This window comes from Pinus tabuliformis, chromosome 6 (genome assembly GCF_031772625.1).
Source record: "Pinus tabuliformis cultivar Carrire ecotype Pingquan chromosome 6, CPIR1, whole genome shotgun sequence".
Lineage (NCBI taxonomy): Eukaryota > Viridiplantae > Streptophyta > Pinopsida > Pinales > Pinaceae > Pinus > Pinus tabuliformis.
The window spans coordinates 170,944,236-170,970,305 of NC_142292.1; the positions used below are offsets into that span (position 1 = coordinate 170,944,236).

Sequence of the window (26,070 nt, forward strand, 5' to 3'; positions counted from 1 at the left end):
TTGTAAGATCTAGGAGCATCATTGTTCTCTAGGCCATCTCGGGCATAGTGACCTTGCTTATGGCAATTGAAGCATTGAATGTGACAAGTCCGTGTCCCTTTTTGTTCTTCTATTAGAGTTCCTGGATGTTGGAGCAAACCTTCTTGAATTAGATGTATCCTCTTCCTTTCTTCTTCTTAGATTGAGAAGCAAATGCAAAAGGTTCTCCTTCTTCATGCTTTTGAATCCTTCCTCTAGAAATCACATCCTGGTCTCTTCTTGAATACACTTGCCGATGAGCTCATAAAATGAAGGAAACATGTCTTTGTTGCTAATAGTTGTAATAAATGTCTCCCAAATTAGACGAAGACCTACAAGTGCAACTAGAACCAACTCACTATCAGAAGTAACTTCTTCGACAGACAACAGTTGGTCCTTGAGTTGTGATATCATCATGAAGTATGACTAGACAGACTCTCCCTTGTTCTTCTTAATGTCCTTGAGTTGATTCTTAAAGGATAGAATGTGACTCAAGTTGTTGAATTCATATATCCCAACCAACTTATCATACATTTCCTTGGACTTCTTCGACTTTGAAATATAAACAATCAAATGGTCTCTCAAAGAATCAATAGTAATTTTCTTTTTAGCTTTGATCTCACCTTTCTTGTACTTAGCTTTGATCGCAGTGGAAGCATTCTCAGGAGGCTCAGGAACCTTTCCTTTAACATATTCCAAGACATTGTTCTCATCCAAAGTCACATCCAATCTGGTTCTCCAAACAACATAGTTAGACGAGTCATTCAATTTTTTTTCATCTTGAAGTATGAGGTAGACATCTTGACAAGTTAAATAAGCTTCTTCAAATCAGATTCCTCAAAGGTGATTGCTCTTGTCTGCTTGGGCTTGTCTTCACCTCATCTCTGATACCATGTTAATTTCCTAGTGTTCTATGCTTGACACAATCACTTATAACAAATCTTCTTCAATTAGCAGTCAATTTCCGATATGATTTCAATCTTTCAATATCAATAAACAATTGTACATAAAACAATAAACCAAATGCAACAATAGAAGACAACCAAGAACAATAGAGACAACAATTTGGTCGAAGACCAAGGAAAAACCCCACAAGGGGGAAAACCCTTTCCAAATTCTTCTTCTATTAGATTGCCATCAAATGTTCAACGAAGAGATACATAGTCCAAGTACGTCAATAACAAGTCAAAGGTCAAAGCCTTGATTATCCAATCTACCATCCAATATCCAATCAAAGATGAGCCGAAAAGTCAAATATACAATTTATGGACAAAGTCAATAGTAGTCAATGCAGCCATAACCAGATCTGGTCAATGGTCAAACTAGCCTTTAAAGAGCCTGGTCAGCTAATCAAAATATGTGGCCTTCTTCCTTCAGTCAAACCCTGTCAAAGTAGCCTCAAAACTCTCGGTCAAAGGAGAGATAAATCTGCAGTGAAACCCTAACATACCTGTAGTCAAACCTTGCTCAAATCTGCAGTCAAAGACAAACAACATGCCTAGAAAACTTCACTCAAAATCCCAGTCAACTCGGTCTCCCAAAACAGGTCAAAATACAAGTCAAATGAAGTGAAACTTCCCTAAGTCAATGCTGGTCAAAACAGTCCCAAGCAGAAAGTCAACACTAGTCCAAACAGAAGTGCCTCTCTCTCCTTCACATGTGTGAACTTGGACCTACAATTTCAGAGCTAATTGAATGAAATGAAGAGAAGAAAATGATGTGTGATGATGCCTCCAAGTGATGTGACCTTTAGTGTATTTATATGTGGTTCAGTGTTACTTGGGAGCGGGAGCGAAAGCGAGGAGCGGGAGTGAAAATGGGAGCGGGAATGACATTTTCAGAAGCTCCCGGTTTGGGAGCGAATCCCAGAGTGATTTTTTAAAAATATATATATTTTTTATATTTTGATACATATATGTCAACAAAAACATGTAGAATGATGAATTAGATATAAAAAACATAAAAAAACATAGATTGATCATTGAACCATATCACATCAATCATCTAGAAGTTATAATCTTCATCAACCACGTCCACAAGTTAGTAACATACATATTACAACATATTGAGTCTCGTGAATCATGATTCATCAAATTCAATCTTAAAGTTTCAACTTCAAGCTTTCAAAATTGAAAATTCAATATATAACATTTATCATCATTGATCACCAAAGTTGTACTTGTAAGCTAAGTTTAACCATTACAAGAAATAATATCTAAGTTTCTAACTGTTAACATGAAATGAAATGTTATAAAATGAATTATGAAATGAAATGAAACAACTTTAGTCTTTCACGAAGCATCATATTCATAATTCAGAATCATTACCAATGAGTTATAATTGCCAACTTCAAACTTCAAACTTTCATTGTCACAGTCATATATTGTTTACAAAAAATATCATTATGATATGAAAGAGTCAAGAGTCAAGAGTCAAGGACTCAAGACTCAACAGTTATGAAAACTAATAGAAACTAGAAAAGACAAGTAAACTGTAAATCTATTATCTACTACTGCATGTGGCCCTTGCCACGAGAGTCTACTGTATGAGCAAGTCATGGTGGTCTTCTAAGAGTCTCCCGCACAGAGCAACGACCAGAACTAGAAGGCACATGCCCTCCACATGAGGGTGTAGATGGAGGTGGCGACAACAAAAGAACAGACTCGGAACTCGAGCACTGCTACTGGATGGTGGAGGTGGCATGGCTGCTGCTTCATCTTCCTCCCTTATAAGTTTCTCTTCTAGTTCTTCAAGATGTATAGTGCCATCCTCCAAATTGTCATCCTCTGGGTGGTTGCCCCAAATTTTTTATGTTGGATCCTCATAAGCCCGATCACAGTAATGACTCAACAACCTCAAGTTGTAGTGCACATAAACCAAGCTTTCTGCTCGGTTTTCATTGAGTCTGTTTCTTTTCACATTATGTATGAAGCTGTAGGTGCTCCAACACCTCTCTGCAGAAGTATTTACAACCTGTGATAGAACTTTTTTTGCCAATTTTGGAAAAAGTCCATGGCCGCCATATGCTTCCCACCATGTGAGAGCATCAAATCTGTCTTTGTCTTCCATTGCATGGAAGGTACCAAACAAACCAGTGCCACTGAAGTATTTGCCTATTTCAAGGCGCACACTAGCACATTCCTCCCTGTCAGGTATCAACTTTTCTACTGCATCCAAATATCCTCTAGATACCTCGTCATCTAAATGGGGTTTGGTCCTAACTCCACCCCCTGGTGCAGGTTGGCCCAACCAAGATGTAGAGTAGTATTTTGGCGTAAGGATATACGCCAAGCAATGTAGTGGAAGATTAAGTTTATTCCACTGTACACACACACAATCGTGAATCAGTTTGTACAAGTCGGGATCATTGTTATGAACAATATCTTTTATTTGCCCCAACATGGTATCCATCTGCTCATACACCTCGCCAATCACTGGTTTATCTGTATCTGCAAACCGAATCATGTGATAAATGGGCTTGGTGAAATCCAATACTTGCCTCACACTTGCCCAAAACATACCATCAAGAGCGGCCTCCTCCACCAGTTCAAAACCTTGCCTGTCAGCTGCATTTGTAGCCCTTTCCTTTAATACCTGCTAGTGTGGACTTGATACCATGCTAGCCAATGACTCTCTTACCTTCAAAAGGCGCCTGAAGGTGAGGTAATAGCTACCAAATCTAGTCCTCACAATCTTCAACAACTCCAATCTTGAGTGACTGCGTAAAAGGCCATGGGTATTGCTATGATTTGTAATAAATTTTATTATTTGTTTGCCTTTCTTGTACAAATCACCAATCTATTTGTATTGTTTATTTTTGTTCTTAACAACATCATGCATCAAAAGGTTCAATGTGTGAACCAAACACCCAGACCAAAATATGTTGGGGTCAAGGTTGCACGAAACGGGGAAACGGGTACGAGTTTCCGAAATGGGAAGCGATACGAAACGCGACCTCTCCAAATTTTGGAAACGGGGAAACGCGAATATATATATATATATATATATATATATATATATATATATATATATGTATTAGGACATTAAGAAATATGTGCAATCATAAAGCATATATGATACATTCTAATTTATTACACTATGATAAAACTGTCAATTGTCAATGCATAAACTATAAGTATCTAAATTTGCATCACATTTACTCATGAATAATCACATAATGAAAATAGAAATATCCAAAATCAGCCACGAGAAATTTCTAATTTCTTGTCTCGTGCTTGATTGGGAGTCTCCTCCTACATAGTCGAACGACCTTAATGCTCTTGATTAAATACAAGTTTCATACCCTAGTACCCTACATTCTCTTGATTATTGGGAGTCTCCCCTACATAGAGGGCTTGGTTTTCTTGATTAAATACAAGTTCCATACCCTAGTACATGATAAAATCCAATGGAAACATTGCAATCCCTCCAATCCCGAAATCCTGAAAAACAGATAAGTCTGCTGGATTTTGAGTGAGATTTAAAATTCTACTTTCTGCATATGAAATCCAATGAGGGCAAAACCACTCTCAAACATCCTGAGTCATTTCATGGTAATGTTAAAAATTTAAGTAAAAGGATGAAAATGAAAAATAAAGGAGAATATCACTTTTATGTCTAAAGTTATAAGAATTTAACATTACCATGAACTGCATATCAACACTAGGGCAAAAGTTCACTTTTATAACTGTAGACAGGCATCTGGAAGCAACTAGAAGTCACTAGGCTAACGTAAGAATAGATTAGAAAACAAATAAAATAAAATAAAAATAAATAAAAAACAAGTAAATGCTGAAACGTGGGTCGTTTCAGTTTCGTGAAACGTGGCAGTACAGCGTGAAACATGTTTCAGGGCTGTACCAAATGCGTTTCAGCGTTTTGTACCCGTTTCCGTATGGAAACGCCCTTCTGCCCCACATTTTCTGCAACATAGGTTGGGGTATTTATCCTCAATAATTGCTCCCGCTGACTTACAATTAGGAGCATTATCAGTGATGACTTGGATGACATTGTATGGCCCAATACTGTCAATTGTTTCAAGTAATGCTTCTGCAGTGTTGATGCAGGCCTTGAACTTGTCTGAGTAATCATATGCATTTAGAAAGATGGCACCACTAACAGACACAACAAGAACACTTATCAATGGCTTGCCTTTTACATTTGTCCATCCATCAGATACAATGGACACCCCATGGTTAGTCTAAGAACTTGTCATTCTATTCAAAGAATGTGATATTTTTGCTTTTTCATGATCAAGTCCAATGGTTCTTGCCTTGTCATACCCAGGGCTCTTGTATCATTTAGGGGCATCATTTATGGCAGAAACCATTTCATGCCAATAAGGTAAGCGAAGAACATTGAATGGTATCCCACATGCATAGAGAAACTTGTAAACTTTTGAATCCACATCATTCCTACACCCTTCATCAAGGAAATCTAATATGGTTCTACGCCTTAAAGCTGGTGACCCTATGCCTCCATATCCACTGCCTTGGGAGGATGCTGAAGGAGTTCTTTGTGCTTGTGATTGTGAGCTTGGTTCAAAGAAACCTCTTAATTTTTTAGATTTGTATTGGGCTTCCTCCTCTTCCCTTATGTATTTGGCTCTATCTGTTGCTAACACACCTGCACAAGTTTTGATTCCTATTTGTTTATCTCCATCCCATGGCCTTTTCCCGCAGAGGTGTTTTCTGGCATGGGTGTATGAACCTGTGTAATTACTGTTGCAATGGGGGCAATGAAATTTAGTGGTTCCACCCCCTTTCCCTGCTTCAGGCTTGTTAACATATTTCCACAATGGGGTTTGGTCTTGTTTAGTTTTTTCAGCTGTTGAATCATGTTCATCCTCCTCCAGCTCCTCCTCACTAGGGTTTTCATCAAATCTACTTTGTCCCCCTTTTTCATCCCCTTCTTCATTTTGAACCCTCCTTTTCCTACTCTCCAGCACCATAATAACCAGAAAAGGAACCAAGAAGAAGAAAATGTCAAGAAATATAACCATGATGTTTGAAATTTGTGGTTTTGAATCTGCAAAGTTTAATAAAATGGAATGGGAATGGGAATGAGAAAAATGTATTTATTTATTTAGATTTTAGAAATTAGGAGTAAATTATTAACCTACCTCAAATCCAAGACTCCTTGCTCCTTGCTCCTCGGCGCTTGTAGCCTTGCTCCTCGCTCCTTGGCACAAGCTCCTTGCTCCTTGGCTCTCCTTGGCTCCAAGCTCTCTCAAGTCACAATGACTTACAAAAAGCCCTCCTTCCCTTTATATAACAAAAAAAATTCTTTAAAAAATTAGTTTTTTTAGCGCGTGTATTTTTTTTTCCGCCGGATTCGTTCCCGGCCGCAGTGCGCGTCGCTCCGGGAGCAAAAAATAAAGCCCGGGAGCGATCGGGAGCGATCGCTCACGGGATTTATTTTTCGCTCCCGGAGCGACGGGAGCGAGGTCGCTCCCTGTTTTGGCAGGGAGCGCAATTTTTTTTCCGGGAGCACGCTCCCGAGCCGCTCCTGCCCAGAGCGCGGATTGGAAGCGAGATCGGGGGGGGGAGGGCACTCCCCTGCAACACTGATGTGGTTGATGAGGTGGAATTTCCTTGCCTAGGCTGACTTGTACTTTTTGTGTAGATGTGGTTCCACATTAAAAATAATATTTTTCCTTGTGCAAATTAAATTCTTCCAAGCGCTAGTAGTGTCTTCTCAGGGTAAGGGAGTCTTCCCAAAGGAGGGGATTTCTCCCTCAGCTTCCAAATTTTAACATTGCCAACTTCTTTTGCTGGTTAAACAATGTTAATGCTTCTGAACCATTACAGGCATGTGAAAATCCATTGCCTGTCCAAATTCCTTCTTATTCACCCTTCTGCCGCTATTTGTTTTATTAAGGGCTCTGTAAACTGCTGAGATATATGTCGGTTCTTGCCCAAAAAGTGTCGTAAGCATCCCTACTCTTTTTCCCTTGGGATACGTTGAATTGTTTCTGTTTTGTGGTTCATATCTTCTTTTGGGCACTTCACAGACTTTGGGCAATCAATGAAAAATTAAATATATCAATCCCTGCAATTACTTAGTGCTGTAGGATTCTAATTAAAATTGTGTTAAAGAAGGACCTGATCTATCCATGTTCATACTGTTGATTTGTTGTGCAACTTCAATCATTTCAACAAACTTTTGACAAACATTGACGCAATCAAAGGGCATGCTACTAAGTAATACAATTTTGTAGTGAGAAAGTATAGTTCCGAAATGCATTCAAACGTACTGTGGATAGAGTTGAGAAATGGGAACATAGGTCATGAAGGGAGAATATTTCCTCTTGTATAGCATAGAACCTGAGGGAGGAATGTGATGCAAGGTTGTAATGCAATAAAACATTTGTGTTGATTCTGGACATCCTGCACAGGGAACTAAAAATGGTTCTAAGTTCTAACAACACCATTGTCCATCAGAGGATCTTTCAGTTTTAAACCTTAGCATGTCATTTGGTGGTCTTTGCTGTTTTGAAACCTGTAATCAATTTTGTTTGTCAGTTTTATAAAATAATTTCAGACTGGTTGCTGCATTAACCATTGTGCTAAATTTGCTGCTCAGGCAGCGATTGATAGGCTTTCTGATATGAATCACCCAGAAGGAAATTGTTCATTCTGCTTGTCCCCTTTGGTCATGGAGGACGCCAAAAGTGGGTTGAGGCCTTTCATGAAGCTGATGTCCTGCTTTCATTGCTTTCACAGGTTTGTAGCATCAGAATGTTATGCTATAGTTTGTTGAAAATTGGGTGCTAATTTATTGATTGGTTTATAAAGTTTTGGGCTTATTATTATTGTTTAAATTTTGTTTCTAGTGATTGCTTTGGAAGGTGGTGGAGGTGGCTTCAGAAACAAAATCAGCTTGAATCAGCAAACTCAGTAGATACATCTGTGTCAATATTAGGTGAAAATGAAGATGAGAGAGTTCATGCTGATTCCAATTCTAGGTGCCTGTCAAACCTTCATGTTGTTAGCTACATTTTATAAATATTCATTAAAGGGATTACTAGTAGTACATGGATATAAATGCTTTTTATGAGCCCCTGCAAGGGCCCATCATGGGCAAATGGTTTTGTGTGTTTCTTGGCATTTTCATGGATTTTTGAGCTTTGTTTTTTTATTTTTTGAAGAATATGTCATATATTTACTGAAAAATATCTAGAAACAACAATATAAAGGTGGAAGGGTATATACAATGGGGCTTATATCCTTCTTTGTAAGACTACTAATGCAAAAATAAAATCTGAATAGGGCAATTTACCTAATGATTGAGCATCTTTTATCAATAAGGTATAATTAACCAACAATTTGGGACGTACCTCATTATGCCACATGGTACAAAAAGAAGGCAAAGAATTTGCCTCTTTCTAAAAAACAATGCTTCAACTAATCCTCCAAAGGAAAAATAGCTTAGAGACTCCCAAGCACTGCCAAATCCCAAAGCCTTGCTCCTTACTTCTAGGATTAGGTTTGTAATTTCCTCGACTAAGGGGGGTTTCCCTACGTTTGATTCTAATCTGAAGTTTGTTTTTTAGTATCACTGAGTGTATGTCTTGGATTAGATGTTGATCCTTTCATTGATTTTATGATATTATGATCACCTGTTTGAAAGTGCTTAGAGCAATGCTGATTGTCCAATTAATTATTAATGATTCCACTAGAGCACATCAAACATAAATCTCAATGATATGAAATTGCAACATAATAAAAGAAACATTCATGAATCTTCAATTCAATCACACGATTTAAAAAAAAAGGTAAATGCTCACAAATTAACATTGATGGTTTTTGAGCAAGAAATGGCTTGTAGAACCACTGTGCTTGGTACTATAGCCTTCAGATATATCAACTTGAGGCTAGTACAAGATAGTAATTTTCCCGAATGTTGTATTCTGTGCACTATGATAGTCAGGTGGGCTAATGCTTGGCTTCGAAATTTTGCCCTATGGTGACTTTCAATATACTCAAGGTACGTGGAAGTGATGTTCGTGTTCAGTTTTGTCTAATACGACACTATTTGAATGGGTACCAACAGGGGTAAACTTGACCTCCAACAAGGCGAGCCTTAAGTTCAATGAGTAGCCTCTTGAAGTCATGAGTTTTCTTTGCGTGTATGAGTCCCAAACCGCAGTTTTAGTGGCTTAACGACAAATGTTGCCATTATTTATAGACAATGGAACATGCTAATTGGAGTTAGAGATGGAAGGGTTTTGCTAAATTTAAAAGTGCGCTAAATTTGGTAAAGGGACCCACAAGTGTTAGAATTTCTAAGTCTAACTGTTAGAAATCCTTCATGTAGTTTCTGGTTTATTTCTTTTTACTTGTTTTGTTAATTAACAAGTTATTTACCATGTAAATATTGAAAATAAATACAAGTACATGCTCAACACAATAGATCATCAACAAAAGGGAAAAACAAGAACACAAGTGACACCATTATTTTTGGACTAATGTCCCCGGAAAAACCCAATGCAGGAAAACCAGTGCAGCTATCTGAGGGTTTTATTATTAAGCAGTTTCAGAATACAATCTGGGTGCCAGAAATGGCTCACCCAACAGAGAATGCTCTCGGCAGTAGTACCTCTCAGTCGGAGACAGATATTCTGGCTAAAAACCCCGGATGAACAATCCCACAGCTCTCAACTCCAATCTGCCCCATGAAATCTCCCAGCGTCTGCCTCTAGGGACTGCGTCAGCCTCTTTGGTGCAGCGTCAGCCCAAATAGCCCTGCGTCAGCCTCTAGAGCCTTTGCGTTACCCACGCTAGCTCTCGTCAGGCACTGCGCAGCTCCTGGCTGCCTCTGCGTGGCCTTTGGCTGCTTTTGCGTGGCCTCTAGCTAGCTCTGCGTCCCTCTCTCTCGACGTCTGCGCTGATGCTCTCGGTACCCTTTCTCTCTCTCTACTTCTGTATTCACTGTCCCTCAGCTGCAACTCTGGTCACTCCTTTGATTTCCTCAGCGAGCCCTATCCTAGAAAATCGAATTCTTGATCAACTCGGTGTGTTCTCCAAGTGACCTTTAAGCCTCCTCTTATACTTTTTTCGTTGACAATTCAACGACTGAGATTAAATCCCTAATCAACGACTAAGATTAGATCTGGCTTGATCCATGACTTTTGGACCATTCTAACTCAGTTTTATATTAATTCACATTAATATTTTATTTTCCCTAAGTTTAGACTTAGGTATTCCATTAAAAATATTAATTATTTTAATATCTCCCAAACTGGTTAGATTCTACCCAAACCATTGCTGGGTATTGGAGATCTCACGTGCTTTAGCCTCTCCACCAATTTTCGTGGTTAGAGCACATCTGATGCTACCCCAAATCAACACTCCCTCTTAGCGAGGACTGTGCTCTAGTAATACTCCTCACTGAGCATCACCTTAATCGTTCGGCATCGGTCCTTGTGCTGATGCTAGGCCTGCTACCCAACATCCTCTGCACTACTGCATCATGTACTGCTACCCATGGCCTTGCCACTACCACTGCTACATCTATACAACAACTCCCTCTACATCTGTGCTGCTACCCATGGCCCTACCACTGCCACTGCTGCATTTGCACTGTAATCCCTCTCATCATGTTGCATCGTTCTGCCTATAACACTGCCACTGCTAACTGCTGCATTGCAACTTAGTTACTGAGAAGTAAGTAACTGATCTCCCAACTCTGACATCTCCGTTAGTTCTGCTACTCCTCTTCAGGGCTCCCATAGCAAGGTATAATCCAAGAGGCTGGGTACCTCGAGGATCTTGCCCCTCATCACCCATAGTCTGTCTGACTACAGCTCGATGTTTGCCCACTTCATCTCACGAGGTGCATGAGCACTCATGGTACAGTCATCATCTGTCTCCACTTCTTTCTCCGCCCTTGTTGGCACAACCTTGGTCTCAGAAGCCTCTCCCTTGCTCTTCTTCCTCGGACACTGGCTCGCATAATGACTTAGTTCCCCACAGTGGAAGCATTTGACCTTCGAGAGGTCCTTCTTCTTTCATTTCTCCTACTTTTCCTCAGATGCTGGGGCAACATCCTCCTCTTCCTCCTTGATTTTGACCCCCTTGCCGCTACTTCTTGCCTTGGTTAGCTTTCTGATCTCTTCCTGATGAAGGGCTGCTGATAGTTCCTCCCAATATGGAAGGGTCGATCTGCACAGTATGCTCTGGACAAATACCTCCCAGTCCTCTGAGATTGCGTTCAATGCGGTCCTCACCATTAATTCCTGATCAGGCGTGGCCCCTATGGAAGTTAGCTGATCCCTGATCTCCTTCAATCGACCGAGGAAGATGTCGATCTGTTCTCCTTTCTACATCTGATATGACCACAACTGATTTTCTAGTAGCATCTTCCTTTGCACAGAAGTATGCTAATACAATTTTGTCAGGGCCTCCCACATCACATTTGTCGTGTCCTTTTCGGCATGTTCCTTGAACCTATCAAGGATGATGCTCTTGGCCCTCGCCATTGCCTCCTTGTACTTATCGTTCTCAGTCGAGTCAACTAGGATCACTATTGCTTTCAAGGCGAAGTCCTTGAGACGGTTCCTATCTAGATCAGACAAGATCCTGGCCTTCCGGACTACGAAGTTTGAGGGTCCATCTAGTCTGTCCTGATCTCTTACCCCGTTCACTGCCATCTCGCTGCTCGTCTTTCGAGTCTCTCTACTTCCCTCCAGGAAGTTCTCAGTGTGACCCCCTCTGAGCCTCAATTTCCCTCTTGGAAACCCCTCTGCCAATGTTGAGATGCCCCCTCTCTGATCGTTAGTGCAATTGCACCACTGATCTGGATTTCTTGGCTAGAAATCCTCGGTAGCAACTCCCTCCTCCTTGGGCTTGCCTTGTTAGGTACTGTTTTGACCATAGTACCCCACCAGCTTCAGTCCGCAACTTCTCCACAACCTCTTATGCCCCAACAACTGAAGGTTAGAGCCTCTAGACTCTGCACAATCCCGACACCAGCAAAATCCGCACCTCCTGGCCACGGGCATCAATCCTTCCTGACTGAGAAAGATGACCGAGCACTGCGTAGGTTAGGTATGCTCTTTTCTGCCACTGCGCCGATCCTTCTCCTGGATCAAACTTGATGACACAGGCACTGTGTCACCCCTTCCTTGTTGCTTTTCCACTAGGAACAAATTCTGTCACTCGGGACAACTGTTTCTGCTGCTACTGCTGCTCTGCGTGGCTGATGACCTCAGTTCTCCTGTGATTTGCAACCATGCTCTGATACCATGTTGGAATTTCTGAGTCTAACCGTTAGAAATCCTTCATGTACTTTCTGATTTATTTCTTCCTAGTTGTTCTGTTAATTAACAAGTTATTTACCATGTAAATACTAAAAATAAATACAAGTACATGCTCAACACATACAGATCATCAACTGAAGGGAAAAACAAGAACACGAGTGACATCGTTATTTTTGGACTAATGTCCCCGGAAAAACCCAATGCAGGAAAGCCGGTGCGACTATCTGAGGGTTTTATTATTAAGCAGTTTCAAAATACAATCTAGGTGCCAGAAATGGCTCACCCAACAGAGAATGCTCTCGGTAGTAGTACCTCTCAGTCTGAGATAGATATTCCGGCTAAAATCCCTGGATGAACAATCCCACAACTCTTAGCTCCAATCCGCCCCACAGAATCTCCCAGCGTCTGCCTCTAGGGATTGCATCAGCCTCTCTGGCCCAGCGTTAGCCCAAATAGCCTTGCGTCAGCCTCTCGAGCCTCTGTGTCACCCACGCTGGCTCTCCTAAGGCATTGTGCAACTCCTGGCTGCCTTTGCATGGCCTTTGGCTGCTTCTGCGTGGCCTCTAGCTGGCTCTGCATCCCTCTCTTCCGCTTCTACGCTGATGCTCCTGGTACCCTCTTTGCCTCTCTGCTTCTGTATTCACTACCCCTCAGCTGCAACTCTGATCGCTCCTTCGATTTCCTTAGCAAGCCCTGCCCCCAAAAATCGAATTCTTGATCAACTTGATGTGTTCTCCAAGTGACCCTCAAGCCTCCTCTTATACTTTTCTCGTTGACAATTCAACAACCGAGATTAAGTCCCTAATCAATGACTAAGATTAGATTTGGCTTGATCCATGACTTTTGGACCATTCTAATTCAGTTTTATATTAATTCACATTAATATTTTATTTATTAAAATATTAATTATTTCAATATCTCCCAAATTGGTTAGATTTTGCCCAAACCATTTCTGGGTATTGGAGATCTCATGTGCTTTAGCCTCTCCACCAATTTTCGTGGCTAGAGCACATCCGATGCTACCCCAAATCAACAAGAAGTGATGCTAAGGTGTAGTTTACTTTTTGCTTAGTTTGACTTAAGAAAAATCTAATTTTGCTATAGTAAAAAAAGAATCGATCTTAGCTGTCCATTGAGTTTTAATCTCAGTTGTTCGTGGAAGATGGAAGGCCAGTCGACTTTATAAGGAGAGAAAGGGCGTAGACTTAGATCATCATTCTGCACTAGAGACTTGTATGTTCAACTCAACGGGGAAGGGTTTCGAGATCAACGCGCTAGGGCAACAATAGAGGCCGAATAGACTCAACGAATTCTTTAGCCATTGTACATCTTTTTCAGGAGTTGAGTTAGCCTTGCGTAAGAGGGTCGAGTTAGCTTGTAACATCTACATAGACAAGGAGGGCCGAGTTAGCCTATAACAACTGGGTAGAGAAGGAGGGTCGAGTTGGCCTGTAACAACTGCGCAAATAAGGAGGGCTAAGTTGGATAAGAGTGCGCAGATCAGTGTGTTGAAGGACAACGAATTAAAGGAAAAATTTGAATTTCCCTCTGATTTGTAATAATTATTCGAGATCTTTGCTAAGTAGAATAATAAAAACACAAAAGTTAGCAGGTTTTCCCCAGTTGGGGTTTCCTAGATAATTTTTGGTTTATTGTTTCATTGATTGCTTGTGTCTTCGTGAATTTATGTTTTCACTGCTATTATTTGTTGGAATACTCAACATATTTAGTAAAAGTGTTTGGAGTTTAGTTTTCAGTTTCTTCATCGCAAAATATTTATTAAATTAGCAACTGGGTATTAGAAATCTAACATGGTATCATAAAAGTGTAATTAGGTTCGGTCTTCATAATGACATGTGTGATTGTGATTTTATGTAATTGATGTAAAGAAGAAAATAAAATTATTTTTGTAATACTTGAATCATGGGTTTCATGATCAGGGAATTTATTTTTAGTTGAGGCTCCCATTGTGAGCTATTAGGTTTGGTCATCAAGTCAAAAAGTCAGAGATGAAAGACCCATTTGAGCATGTATTTCATTGTAAAAGAAAATTTGTGAACCCTCCAAGACCATGTCACAAGGTCACCTTGAAGTCAGCCTAAAGATGTTTCTAGTAGGACATGTTGTCCTAGGCACCAGTTCAAGTCGTCTTATTTTGGATGCATTGACCACTATATATAGGCAGCTCAACCTTCATTTGGAGACAAGAATTTTCGGTCAAGCATAAGAACAGAAAAGAAGTGCGAGAATCACTAGAAGAAGAGGTTATCATCAAGCGAAGGAAGGAGGAATCTAACTGAAGCTGTTTAGCATTGTTTTTGGGCTCGTATCTTCACACGTGTGGAAAAAAACTAGGGTTTTTGCAGTAGTGTCAAAACAATCCAAGCAGAAGCCACCAAAAGGGTCTCTAAACTAGCTCCATTGCTAGCTGAGTTCACTTAAAGAAGTCTCCAAGTATAGCAAAGGGAGGGAAGCACCTCCAAGCTCATTCCAACTCTTCCCACTTGTGAAATTGCGGAAGTATGAACTGCAGGTCTGTGGAAAGGAACCAAAATTTCAGAATAGCTAAGAAGCGCTGTGCATGAAGGCAGTTTGACTTCTGTTGACTTAAGTAAGAAGAAGAAGCAGTAAATAAGTATTTTGTCACTTGGTCTTGGAGAGGTTGTTGTGTCAAGGGTGTTTTTATTCATCAATTGAAGTCTCTATAAGAAGAAGAATTCGTTTGGGTTTTCCTCTCAAGTTGGAGAGATTTTGCCCTTGCCTGATCACCTACATTTTGTGTCTCTTGTCTCTTTATTGTTTATGCATTGGTAGTTATTTGATGAAGAAGAACACTATAATAATCTAAGCAAAGAGAAGATCCTAAGCTAAAGAAGTAAAAAGCATTCACAAGTAATTATCATTAGAATAGAAATCACCTAATTGCTATGCCCTAGGTTTCTCAATAGAAAGCATGTTATTTTCCTTATGAGTAGGTGAAAGACGCAGGAAAGGGGGCATAGTTCACTTCAGGGTTGCTCTAGGGTCTCGGGCTGCATGATCTAGGGATAATCTGCGCTAGGGTTTTCTCTTAGCAGGCTCTGTGTAAGGATTTATGAGGTACATCAAAAAAGCAAGATGGCACATTTGGGGTTGAGATTTGAGGACCTCTTTGATGGGGCCTCGAATTTCTATTCTTGGAAGGAGAGGATTGGTATAGTTTTGGAGTAGGGAGTTTGAGATATTGTGGAGAGTCCACCAATTGCACCAGTAGATCCTCAACAACTGGCCCAACATAACAAGAAGGATGTAAAGGCCAGAAGAATAATCCTTGGAGTCAAGGATCACATCATACCTCACATTTCTGGGAAGAAGACAACTCAGGCTATGTGGAAAGCTATCTTTGGGCTATATCCGGGTACGAGTGAGGTCTGGAAGCTAGTACTCAGAGATAAACTCAGAAATATCAAGATGGCTGAGTATGGGTCCGTGATCTCTTACCTTACTAGGTTAACCCAAGTGATGGACGAGTTAGCCGGGATTGGGGAGACAATTTTGGATAGGGACATTGTCATTTTTGCACTATTGGGTTTTCCCAAGTCATGGCAAAACTTCTATGATACAGTGAGTGGCAAAGAGAAGCTTCCAGATTGGGAGTGACTATGGAGTGATTGCGTGCAAGAGGAGATCTAGAAACAAGCCAAATTTGGGTCTCATGTGAAGACCAAGGAAGAAGAGAATTTTGCCAAGGGCAAGGGCAAGAAAAATCCAGGAGGGGCTAAGTCTAGTTCAAGAGGCAAGATGAAGAAACATCTCAGCAAAGTAAAGTGCTTCTCTTGTCATAAGTTTGGGCACTACCCCAAGTGTCTAAACAAGAAGAAGGGATCCAGGAAGGATCACATGGAAGCATCAATAGAGGCGAAGGAGTTCACTTCTCGGTTTGAGAAGGAGTTTTCGCTCATAGCTTGCTTTTTAAGCTCAGTGGCTAGCAACATGTGGTATATTAACAGTGGAGCATCCTGTCGTATGACCAGGAACACAGGTTATTTCATCCAATTGACAGAAAAGGATATTCAATTTCATATAGAGATGGGAGATGATGGAAGGTACCTAGCATAGAATGTGGGTACTGTCAAGTTTGAGACGGAGTTTGGGAATCCTCTCTACCTTATAGGTGTCATCTACGTCCCAGGGTTGAAGAAAAACGTTGTTTCAATATCAACCATTGAGAATAAAGGTTATGAGGTTATCTTCAGTAGAGGAAAGGCCTTTCTCAAGCCTTTCAACTCTGGAGTAGCTAAGTAGATTGGAGTTAGAGTGAAGAACCTCTACAAGTTACAGGTTGAGACAGCCGCGACCTTGAGGAATAGAGAAATCAATGCGCATAAATGTGACCTTGCGGAGCTTTGGCATAGGCATATGGGTCACTAACACCATGGAGTGCTGAAGATTCCGAGGGAGATTTCCATGGGGTTGGCATATAACAACGCAGATCAACATGACTATGCAAGGTCTGCTCCCTTGGCAAGTATGCTAAGACATCATTTTCCAGTAGAGACAATAGGGCTGAGAGCATATTGGAGATGGTACATTCGGATGTTTGCAGACCCCTCTCCATCCCTGATGGGATACATATATTATGTCACCTTCATTGATGACCACTTGAGAAAGACTTGGATGTTCTTCATGAAGAAGAAAGATGAAGTATTCTCAAAGTTCGTGGAGTTCATGTGAAAATTTCTGAATCTACACATCAGAAATCCCACTGCAATCACTGGTTTATCATCTCCTACTTGTTTTTACATTCAACAAGTTATTTAATTATTTAAACAACGATGAAAACACTATTGCATACTACACATACATACAGATCATGAACTAAAAATAGAACAAGACAAATACACAAGGGACACCGTTATTTTTGGACAAACGTCCTCGGAAAAACCTAATGCTGGAAAACCGGTGCAATGGCTCTAAGGGCTTTGTATTTTTAAGCAGTAGTTCTGAATACAACTCTAGATGCCCTCTCAACAATCCAGTTACAGAGATAAAAATATACTGGTAGAAACCTAAGTGAGATTACCTCAGTTCACCTGACAAAAATCTCTCCATTCCGGCAACTGGACTGATTGTCCCCATCTACAATGCGCTGCCTCTTTGTAGTAGCTGTGTGGGCCTGTGTGGAGCAGACTAGGACACTACGTCAGCACTGCGCTGCCTCCTCTGCCTCCTGGAGCTCTGACGTTGGCCTTCTCAGTGATCCTGCTGCTCCCCGACTGAATTCGAACTTCTGCTGGAGGGTGGCTCTACCCCTACGCTGGAAATGTGTGGGCCCTTCTTCGCCCAGCGTTAGCCTCCCTGGGTGTGCACTGCCTCCTCTGGCGTCTCTCTGCCTCTCTACGTTGTGTATTCGAGGTCCCGGAGAAGATCCTCCAACCTCAACTATCCCTGCCCCTCTGCGGCAACAGATCACTTGTTCGATTTTCTCAGCAAACCTCGTCCTAGAAAGATCAAACTGATTGATCTCTCAAGTGTTTCTCCCGCTGACCCTCAAGCCTCCTCTTATACTTTTCTTGTTGCTGAATCAACAACCCAGATTAAGACCCTAATCAACGACTAAGATTAAAACATACTTGATCCTCATCACTTAGAAGTTTCTCACCCATATTCTTATTAATACCCATTAATATTTTTATTTTCCTAAGTTTAGATTTAGGAAGTCATTAAAAATATTAATTATTTTAATAACTCCTCATCCGGGTGGAATTTCTCCAAACGATTTTTGGGTTTTGGAGATCTCATGTGTTCTTTCCCGTCCACAAAATTTCGGAGCTAGAGCACATGCGATGCTACCCAAAATCAATAGTTCAAAGCCTTGGTAGAAAACTAGACTGGTAGGAAGATCAAGGCACTAAGGTCAAACAATCGTGGGGAGTACATCTCCAACGCTTTCAGAGACTTGTGTGCTAAGGAGGGCATCGGGAGAGAGCTCACCGCACCTCATAACCCTTAGTTGAATGGGGTGGCTGAGCGCAATAACTTGAGCATTGTTGGAGTAGCCAAGGCTATGTTGCATGACCAGGGCCTACCTATGTTTCTTTGGGCAGAGGCATGCAACACTGCAGTCCTTTTGTAGAACAGGAGTCCACACAGGGTATTGGGCAATGCCAGACCAGAGGCGACTTTCATGGGCAAGAAGCCTGATGTGTTTTGCTACGCACCAAAAATGGGTGACCCCTTAGGAGAAATTTTCTCCTAGATTTGTCTTCAGTCGGCAGCTAGCAACCCCTAATAGCCACTAGTGTAGCCAATATATTGTGCCATTTGATCTCCGCTCCCTGAGCCAGTCATATGTCCCCTCACCCATCTGTCGAGAGCACATGCTTGAAGGTGGGAAGTCCAATCCTAAATGTATGTTTTTCATTGTGCAATCTGGTGCTTATGCTTGTTTTTCCTTGGGAATTTTGGGCATGGATTATTGGGTGACTTGGGAGAAGGACGGGTTTTGAATGTAGTCTTGTTTCCTCACATTAACTGGGGGTTAATCCTCAATTCTAGTCTCGTGGGATGTCCCCTATTAGCACATAGCTCCAGAAAGGGCTTTACTTGGGAAACCCCGATTTTGGTAGCGCGGTCTGATTTCACTGTTTCACATTTTTCACTCCCCTCTGCACATTACAAGCCCTATTTCATCATCTTCCCTCTTCGGGTCCACATGTCCACTGGGTCCATAAGGCACTAGTACACCCCCTCCCTTGTCCACATGTTTGGGCTAGGCATGGAAATGTTGCCCTGGAGGTTGATGCAACTAAAAAGAAAAGTTAAAAGCATATCAATGCCACAAGCAATAAACAAAAGAAAAGAATATTATAAAATGCAACGGATGGCTGGGACATTAGATTAGCACGTGGGCAAAATCCAAGCATGAGCTCTACCCCTTTATTATGACCACCACCTTGGTTCCTAGGGCCCCATGAGTGCACCCAGATCATTAAGGAACCCATGCACATCCCAACCACTGGTGGGTGATGAACTGCCTCACCTTGAGGGGGTAATAACTGCTTATAACATACACAACATGCTCTCATCTCCTGGAGCCCTGAGCAAGAATACAAAGAAAAATCAAGAAAAGGGAAAAAGAAAATGAATAAGGGTGGAAAAACAAAGGTCGGGCTAACTCATGTATCCATGATTGCTCCCTCCTACATTTATACACCTAAATATGTGGTCTGTTGGAAAATTAGGAAACTTAGAGATTATAGAGATTTTCCTTAACTTGGTAATTACTTGTGATGTGTGTTGGCTTTTTATTACTTTATTAGATCTTGTTCATCAAGCAGTTACCAAAACAATGAAGATCACAACAAGACAAAGTATACAAGGTATAGGCTCCAAGCCAGGGCAAAACCTCTCCAAGGCGAAAACCCAAAAAAATGCTTCTCTTCTTATAGAATCTGATCACAAAGAGATTTCCAGGACCCAAAGACCAAAGCCCAAGATCCTCCCAAGCCCCAAGTTAGCCCCCCAACAAGGTCTTCTTTAAGGCAACTTCCAAGCCTCGACCTACTGCAACTTCACTCCATATTTTCAGCCCTGCGACTGCTCCCCAGAATTTCGGCCTTGCAATTTTGGCCTCTTGCAAATGCAACTACATAGAAACCCTAGCTTTGCACGCGTGGACAGAGAGAGAGAGATTATCCCAATAAACGTCGATTCTTCCTTCCTTTCTTCGTCCTCCTAGTTCTTCTCCTTCGCTACTGTGGATTGAACTTGTGATGAGTGAGTTTGTCAAATGTGGTTGAGCTTCATGTATTTATAGGCTTCTTGAGGGGTCGAATAACCTCCTTTAGGTCTACTTGTCCTTGACTGGGGCCGACTCGGTCTTGAAATAAATATTTTTCTTTGTTACAATGAGTCCAAATGGGACTATAATACATGACATAATTTCTTCTTTGTCCTAGAAAGACCTAGAAAGACCTAGAAGCACAAAGAACATGCTTTTGACCTAGACTTGAGCATGAAACCCATGCTTTACATAAAACACAATTTTTCTGTTCTTTATTTATACAAAGTATACAATGTCATGATCACAAATAGGTCATCATGAAGATTGAACTTAGTTACAATTTCTAACACTCCCGCTTAACTAGGGAGGTATTCATAATCACATCACATGGTACAAGGAATCTCAATCTTAAAGCATTATCATAAGAAGAGCCAAATTGATAAGCTATCTTGTCAACCATCTATATCATTACTAGCATTGTCCTTGAAGGCCTTAACTAGACAAGCTCATCTTCATTCGAGAGCATTATGCTGAGAGGCTTTATGTGAGTTGCCACACTACCACTAAGGTACATACCCGATCCAGATGTTCACGGGATATGTCCTTCTAGGACTATTCTTATCTTGGGTTCCAAACCCGAATCTTCAAAGAATATCGGTCCTCTTTGGTTACTCTTATCTTGGATGCCCTATCTCATCCTCAAAGAGTATTGGTCAACAACTTCTTTTATTGGATTCTACAATCCATAAGAAGTTCCAATCTCAGATGCTTATCCAATCCTCCAGACTCCATTATTTCTTTATGGCCTTCACTAAGACTTATGACTGTTAGTCATAGTCTAGTGCATGACCCATAAAGACAAGAACTATCCAACATCACTCCCTCTCAATTAGGGAAGAGATGTCTACCAAACCAAGCTTATTTCTCAAATACTCAAGCTTCTTGTTTGGTAATGCTTTAGTTAGAATATTTGCTACTTGTTCATTAGTAGGTATATAATGCAGCTCCATGACCCCATCTCGTACTAGTCTTCTGATGTAGTGGTACTTATTATTTATATGCTTCGTCCTAGCATGATACACTGGGTCTTTTGATAATCTTATACAACTTTCATTGTCACAATGTATACGTGTATCGCTAAGCAGTCTATTGACCACATGTATGTCAACAATCCTGAGAAGTAGAGTACATCATCATCATACAACTTCCAATGTATCAATGTAATCCCAAATTTTGTAGCCCTGTGGGCCTTTACTGTAAAAATGGTTCTAGTATGACTATGAAGCCATGTAAAAACACCTAGGTAGCCTAAGATTACTTGCTAAAGAGTTTCACTCTAGGGAGTTTTTTACTCTCCGCCAATTATTCGCATTTCTGAACCCAACTAATTGGCAAAGTTTTTCTCCCAAGCATCCCCCAAGGCTAGAGTGGGGCTCGATGGTAAGTTCTTAGGTGAGTCCTAGTGTCTAGAGGTTAGGTGTCTATTATAAAATCCCCCTTCTAATGGGATGTCTATGTAATATCTTGATGTAAAAAGTGTTTTCTAGGAATATTTTTGGTGGATGATTACTCATAATTAGACATCACTGCCAAAATATGTTTTAGACTCACTTTGAGGGTGGAAAATATTTCTAATCCCCTCTAAAGTCTTTTAATTTATTTTTCTGGCAAAATAAAAGAAAATTAATTAGCCAGAAATTAATCAAAATTAAAATGAGAGAAAATTAAATTCTCTCCAAGTGGAAAGATTATCAAAAGTTATTGAGGTCCTTTTTCAAAGTCAAAATTATGGAAGGACTCATTTCCAAGGCAAGAAGTCCCAGTGTAGAAATTCGTTGGGGCCATAAAGACTATTTTTCTAGCAAAATCGAATTTTTGGGATCAGGGGCTTATTTGAATGAGAGAGTTATGATAATTCTATTTTTTGAAGATTCTCAAGTGGTCCAAAACCACCCAGAAATCAATATTTGGTCCATCCAGCCCAATAATCAAGGAAATCGAATTCTTTTGGAGATCTGTGCACCAGTTATCAAGGGATCAAATTAATTTGACAAGGATCAAGCCATGGATCAAGGAAACTAGTCGTTATTTCCACTTGGAGGGGTTTGATGCTCTCATTTTCTATATAAGGAAGCTATTATGCTCCTCATTGTATCATGTACTCATCAGAAAATCTTGAGCAAGCTCTGTTGGATGTAATCTTTCTTTTGGAATAATAAAGCAAAAGTCTTTGGGGGTTTATTCGTGATGGTGTTCCTCTTCTATTTCTTGTGGTAATGTTTTCTGGATCGTGTTCTTAATGCTCTACTGAATAATATTGCACAAGTTATTATTTCATTAGCTAGTGGTTGGATTAACTATTTGCACAGGTATCTTGCATTAGTTACTGGGTTTTGAAAAGCATTTTAACTTGATTGATCAAGTAGGTATCTCTAGATTTTGAAGGTTCCAGTGTGTATCTAGCCCCTTTTGATCTAACAACTTCATCTCAAGTGTGTAGAGACTATAAGGTACTCAGATCTTGGGCGTGAGAGGATGTTTTCGGTTGGACCAGCCAACTCCCAAGACAGGAAACTCAAGAGCCCATTGTGTTGAAATTCTAGGACTTATCTAATGATTGTTTTGCAAAGATCTTGGCCATGACATTAATATAAAATTTTATTCTACTCATTTATCTCTAAACTAAGTGGGCAATAAAGATAGATATGCTAATTAGGGCTTGAAGTGAATATTCTAGATAAATTGTAAATAATTTTACTAACCCTTGTAATATATTTTTTTTAATTGTGTATATAGCTAGTTGGGGTTTTGTTATTTTATTTGAATTTCCTTATAAATTTAGAGGGATGGCTAGAGTTCTTTGTCACTTTGCAGGTGCTATATCTCAAGATCAAAGGCCAAGTTCAAAATTTTGAAAGTGTTAAGCCCTCACTTGTTGATTTGGCGTAGCATCGGATGTGCTCTAGCCATGGAAAGTCTTTGGGGGTTTATTCGTGATGGTGTTCCTCTTCCATTTCTTGTGGTAATGTTTTCTGGATCGTGTTCTTAATGCTCTACACAATAATACTGCACAAATTATTATTTAATTAGCTAGTGGTTGGATTAACTATTTGCACATGTATCTTGCCTTAGTTACTGGGTTTTGAAAAGCATTTTAACTTGATTGATCAAGTAGGTATCTCTAGATTTTGAAGGTCCAATGTGTATCTAGCCCCTTTTGATCTAACAACTTCATCTCAAGTGTGTAGAGACTATAAGGTACTCAGATCTTGGGCGTGAGAGGATGTTTTCGGTTGGACCAGCCAACTCCCAAGACAGGAAACTCAAGAGCCCATTGTGTTGAAATTCTAGGACTTATCTAATGATTGTTTTGCAAAAATCTTGGCCATGACATTAATATAAAATTTTATTCTACTCATTTATCTCTAAACTAAGTGGGCAATAAAGATAGATATGCTAATTAGGGCTTGAAGTGAATATTCTAGATAAATTGTAAATAATTTTACTAACCCTTGTAATATATATTTTTTTAATTGTGTATATAGCTAGTTGGGGTTTTGTTATTTTATTTGAATTTCCTTATAAATTTAGAGGGATGGCTAGAGTTCTTTGTCACTTTGCAGGTGCTATATCTCAAGATCAAAGGCCAAGTTCGAAATTTTGAAAGTGTTAAGCCCTCACCTGTTGATTTGGCGTAGCATCGGATGTGCTCTAGCCATGAAAATTGGTGGAGAGGCTAAAGCACATGAGATCTCCAAGATCTAGAAATGGTTTGGGCAGATTCGAACCGGTTTGGGAGATATTAAAATAATTAATATTTTTAATGGAGTTCCTAAGTCTAAACTTAGGAAAAATAAAATATTAATGGGTATTAATATAAAACTGGGTTAGAAGGTTCCAAAAGTCATGGATTAAGCCAAATCTAATCTTAGCCGTTGATTAGAGATTTAATCTCTACCGTTCAAGGACCAACAGGAAAAGTATAAGAAGAGGCTTGAGGGTCGGTTGGAGAACACACTGAGTGAGACCAGTTAGTTCGATTTCTGGAGCGGGGTTAGCTAAGAAATTCAAACTAGTGGTCTGGAGAGCAACAGGAGGCAACAAGTACGGAACAGAGAGTCGGGAACAACACCAGGGGAACAACGTAGAGGTTGGAGAGGCAGACATAGGCTACAAGATTACGCAGTCACTGGAGGGTTTGCGTGGGTGACATAGAGAGGCCCAGTGCTAACGTAGAGAGGTAGGGGCTGACGCAGAGGGTCTGGGAGCTACGTAGAGGTCAGCCAAGCTGACGCTGAGACTGGGGGAAGTGCTGAAGAATTTTCTCTCTGTTGGGTAAGCCAGTTTGGCACCCAGTTGTACTGAAGAATTGCTGAATAATAAAATCCTCCCTTGTTGCACCGGTTTTCCCACATTGGGTTTTTTCGGGGACTGATTGTCCAAAATATTTGTGTCGATGTGTTAATTCTTGTGCATGTGTTTGTTTTTGTATTATGATGTGATATCTACAGCAAAATTTATTTTAATGTTTACTGAAGGATATTCATAAATAACTTATCGGGAAATAAGTAGGTAAAATAAATCAGTTGTTGCAGTGATAGAATTTTCACATGGTATCAGAGGAAGTAATCAGAGACAGGAAGGGAAAATCAATTATGGGTTGAGACCATGATGCAAAGGCATCTACATCAGGAGACTCGTTCAGATTTTTAGAAAATTGCATAAGAGAAAGGGATTTTGATTTCTCTATGTTGGCTTCCAGGGTCGAAGAAGAAGTGGCTTGTGTGACTAGCTCTGCATCATCAGAGGTATGGTATATAGACAGTGGGGCCTCTTGGCATATGACGGGAATTTAGGGATGTTTCTCAGATTATTGGGAGGAGAAGATGAACTTTCAGATCACCATGGGGAACAAGGCAACATGTACTCTAGTAGGGAGGGGTGCCATAGTTTTTCAAACAGAAACGCGAGAGCGGTTCCATGCTACCAATGTGCTGCACTTACCAGGATTGGGGATGAACTTACTTTCCACGTCGCAACTTCAAAGCAAAGGCGATGATGTTTTCTTCATCAAGGAGAAAGTATACGTCAAACACCCGAGCTGGAAAAAGAAAGTGTAGATCAGGATCAAAAGTAACAGGTTGTACAAACTACAACTAGAATCACTAATGACAGTAATAGGCAGTCATGGAGACAAGGATTTCAACGAACTATGGCACAGAAGAATGGGACATTTGCAACATGGGGCTCTGAGAATTCTCAGGAGCACTGTAACAGGAGTTCCAGATCTTAGTACGAAATGAGATGATGTGTGCAGAGGATGTGCTCTAGGAAAGTATGCCAAGGCAACATTTCCTAGAAGTAAAAATAGGGTCAAGAGTGTACTAGGATTGATACACTCAGATATCTGTGGACCCATGTCCACTAAAGCTCTTAGTGGTGCCGAATACTTTCTTACCTTCATTGATGACTACTCAAAGGAAAACTTGGATTTATTTTCTGAAAACCAAGGATGAGGTTTTCTGTCGATTCAAAGAGTTAAAGGCTCTGGTGGAGAATTTGATTGGGAAGAAAATAAAAGTTTTGCGCTCAGATAGTGGTGGAGATTATGTCGATAAGGACTTCACTGATTTTTATGCTAAGGAGGGCATCAGAAGGGAGTGGACAACTCCATACAATCCGGAGCAGAATGTAGTAGTAGAAAGAAAGAACAAGACTATTGTAGAAGCAACTAAGGCCATGATGTATGATTAGGATATGGCAAAATTCCTGTGGGCAGAAGCATGCAACATAGCAGTCTATGTTCAGAATAGAACTCCACATCGGGCATTGGGCAAGATTACTCTAGAGAAAGTTTTCACAGGGAAGATGCCTAAAGTCAGTCATTTCAGGATATTTGGGAGCTTAGCATATTGCCGCATACCAAAGTAAAAGAGGAAGAAACTGGATCAAACTGCAGAGAAAGGATATCTAGTGGGATATAGCGAGAACACTAAGGCATACAAAATATATCTTCTAGGGAGCA

The 26,070-nt window shown here is 40.4% G+C and overlaps 1 protein-coding gene across 3 annotated transcripts in view; it reads left to right on the top strand.

Moving 5' to 3' along the window:
* The window catches only part of LOC149257936 (uncharacterized), a 371,741-nt gene that overhangs the window by 177,934 nt on the left and 167,737 nt on the right, over positions 1–26,070 (top strand). For all 3 annotated transcript variants that reach the window (XM_089414602.1, XM_089414604.1, XM_089414607.1), the window contains 2 exons: positions 7,603–7,742; positions 7,853–7,984. In XM_089414602.1, coding sequence (XP_089270728.1) covers positions 7,603–7,742; positions 7,853–7,984 — 272 coding nt within the window. The remainder of the gene's footprint in view (positions 1–7,602; positions 7,743–7,852; positions 7,985–26,070) is intronic.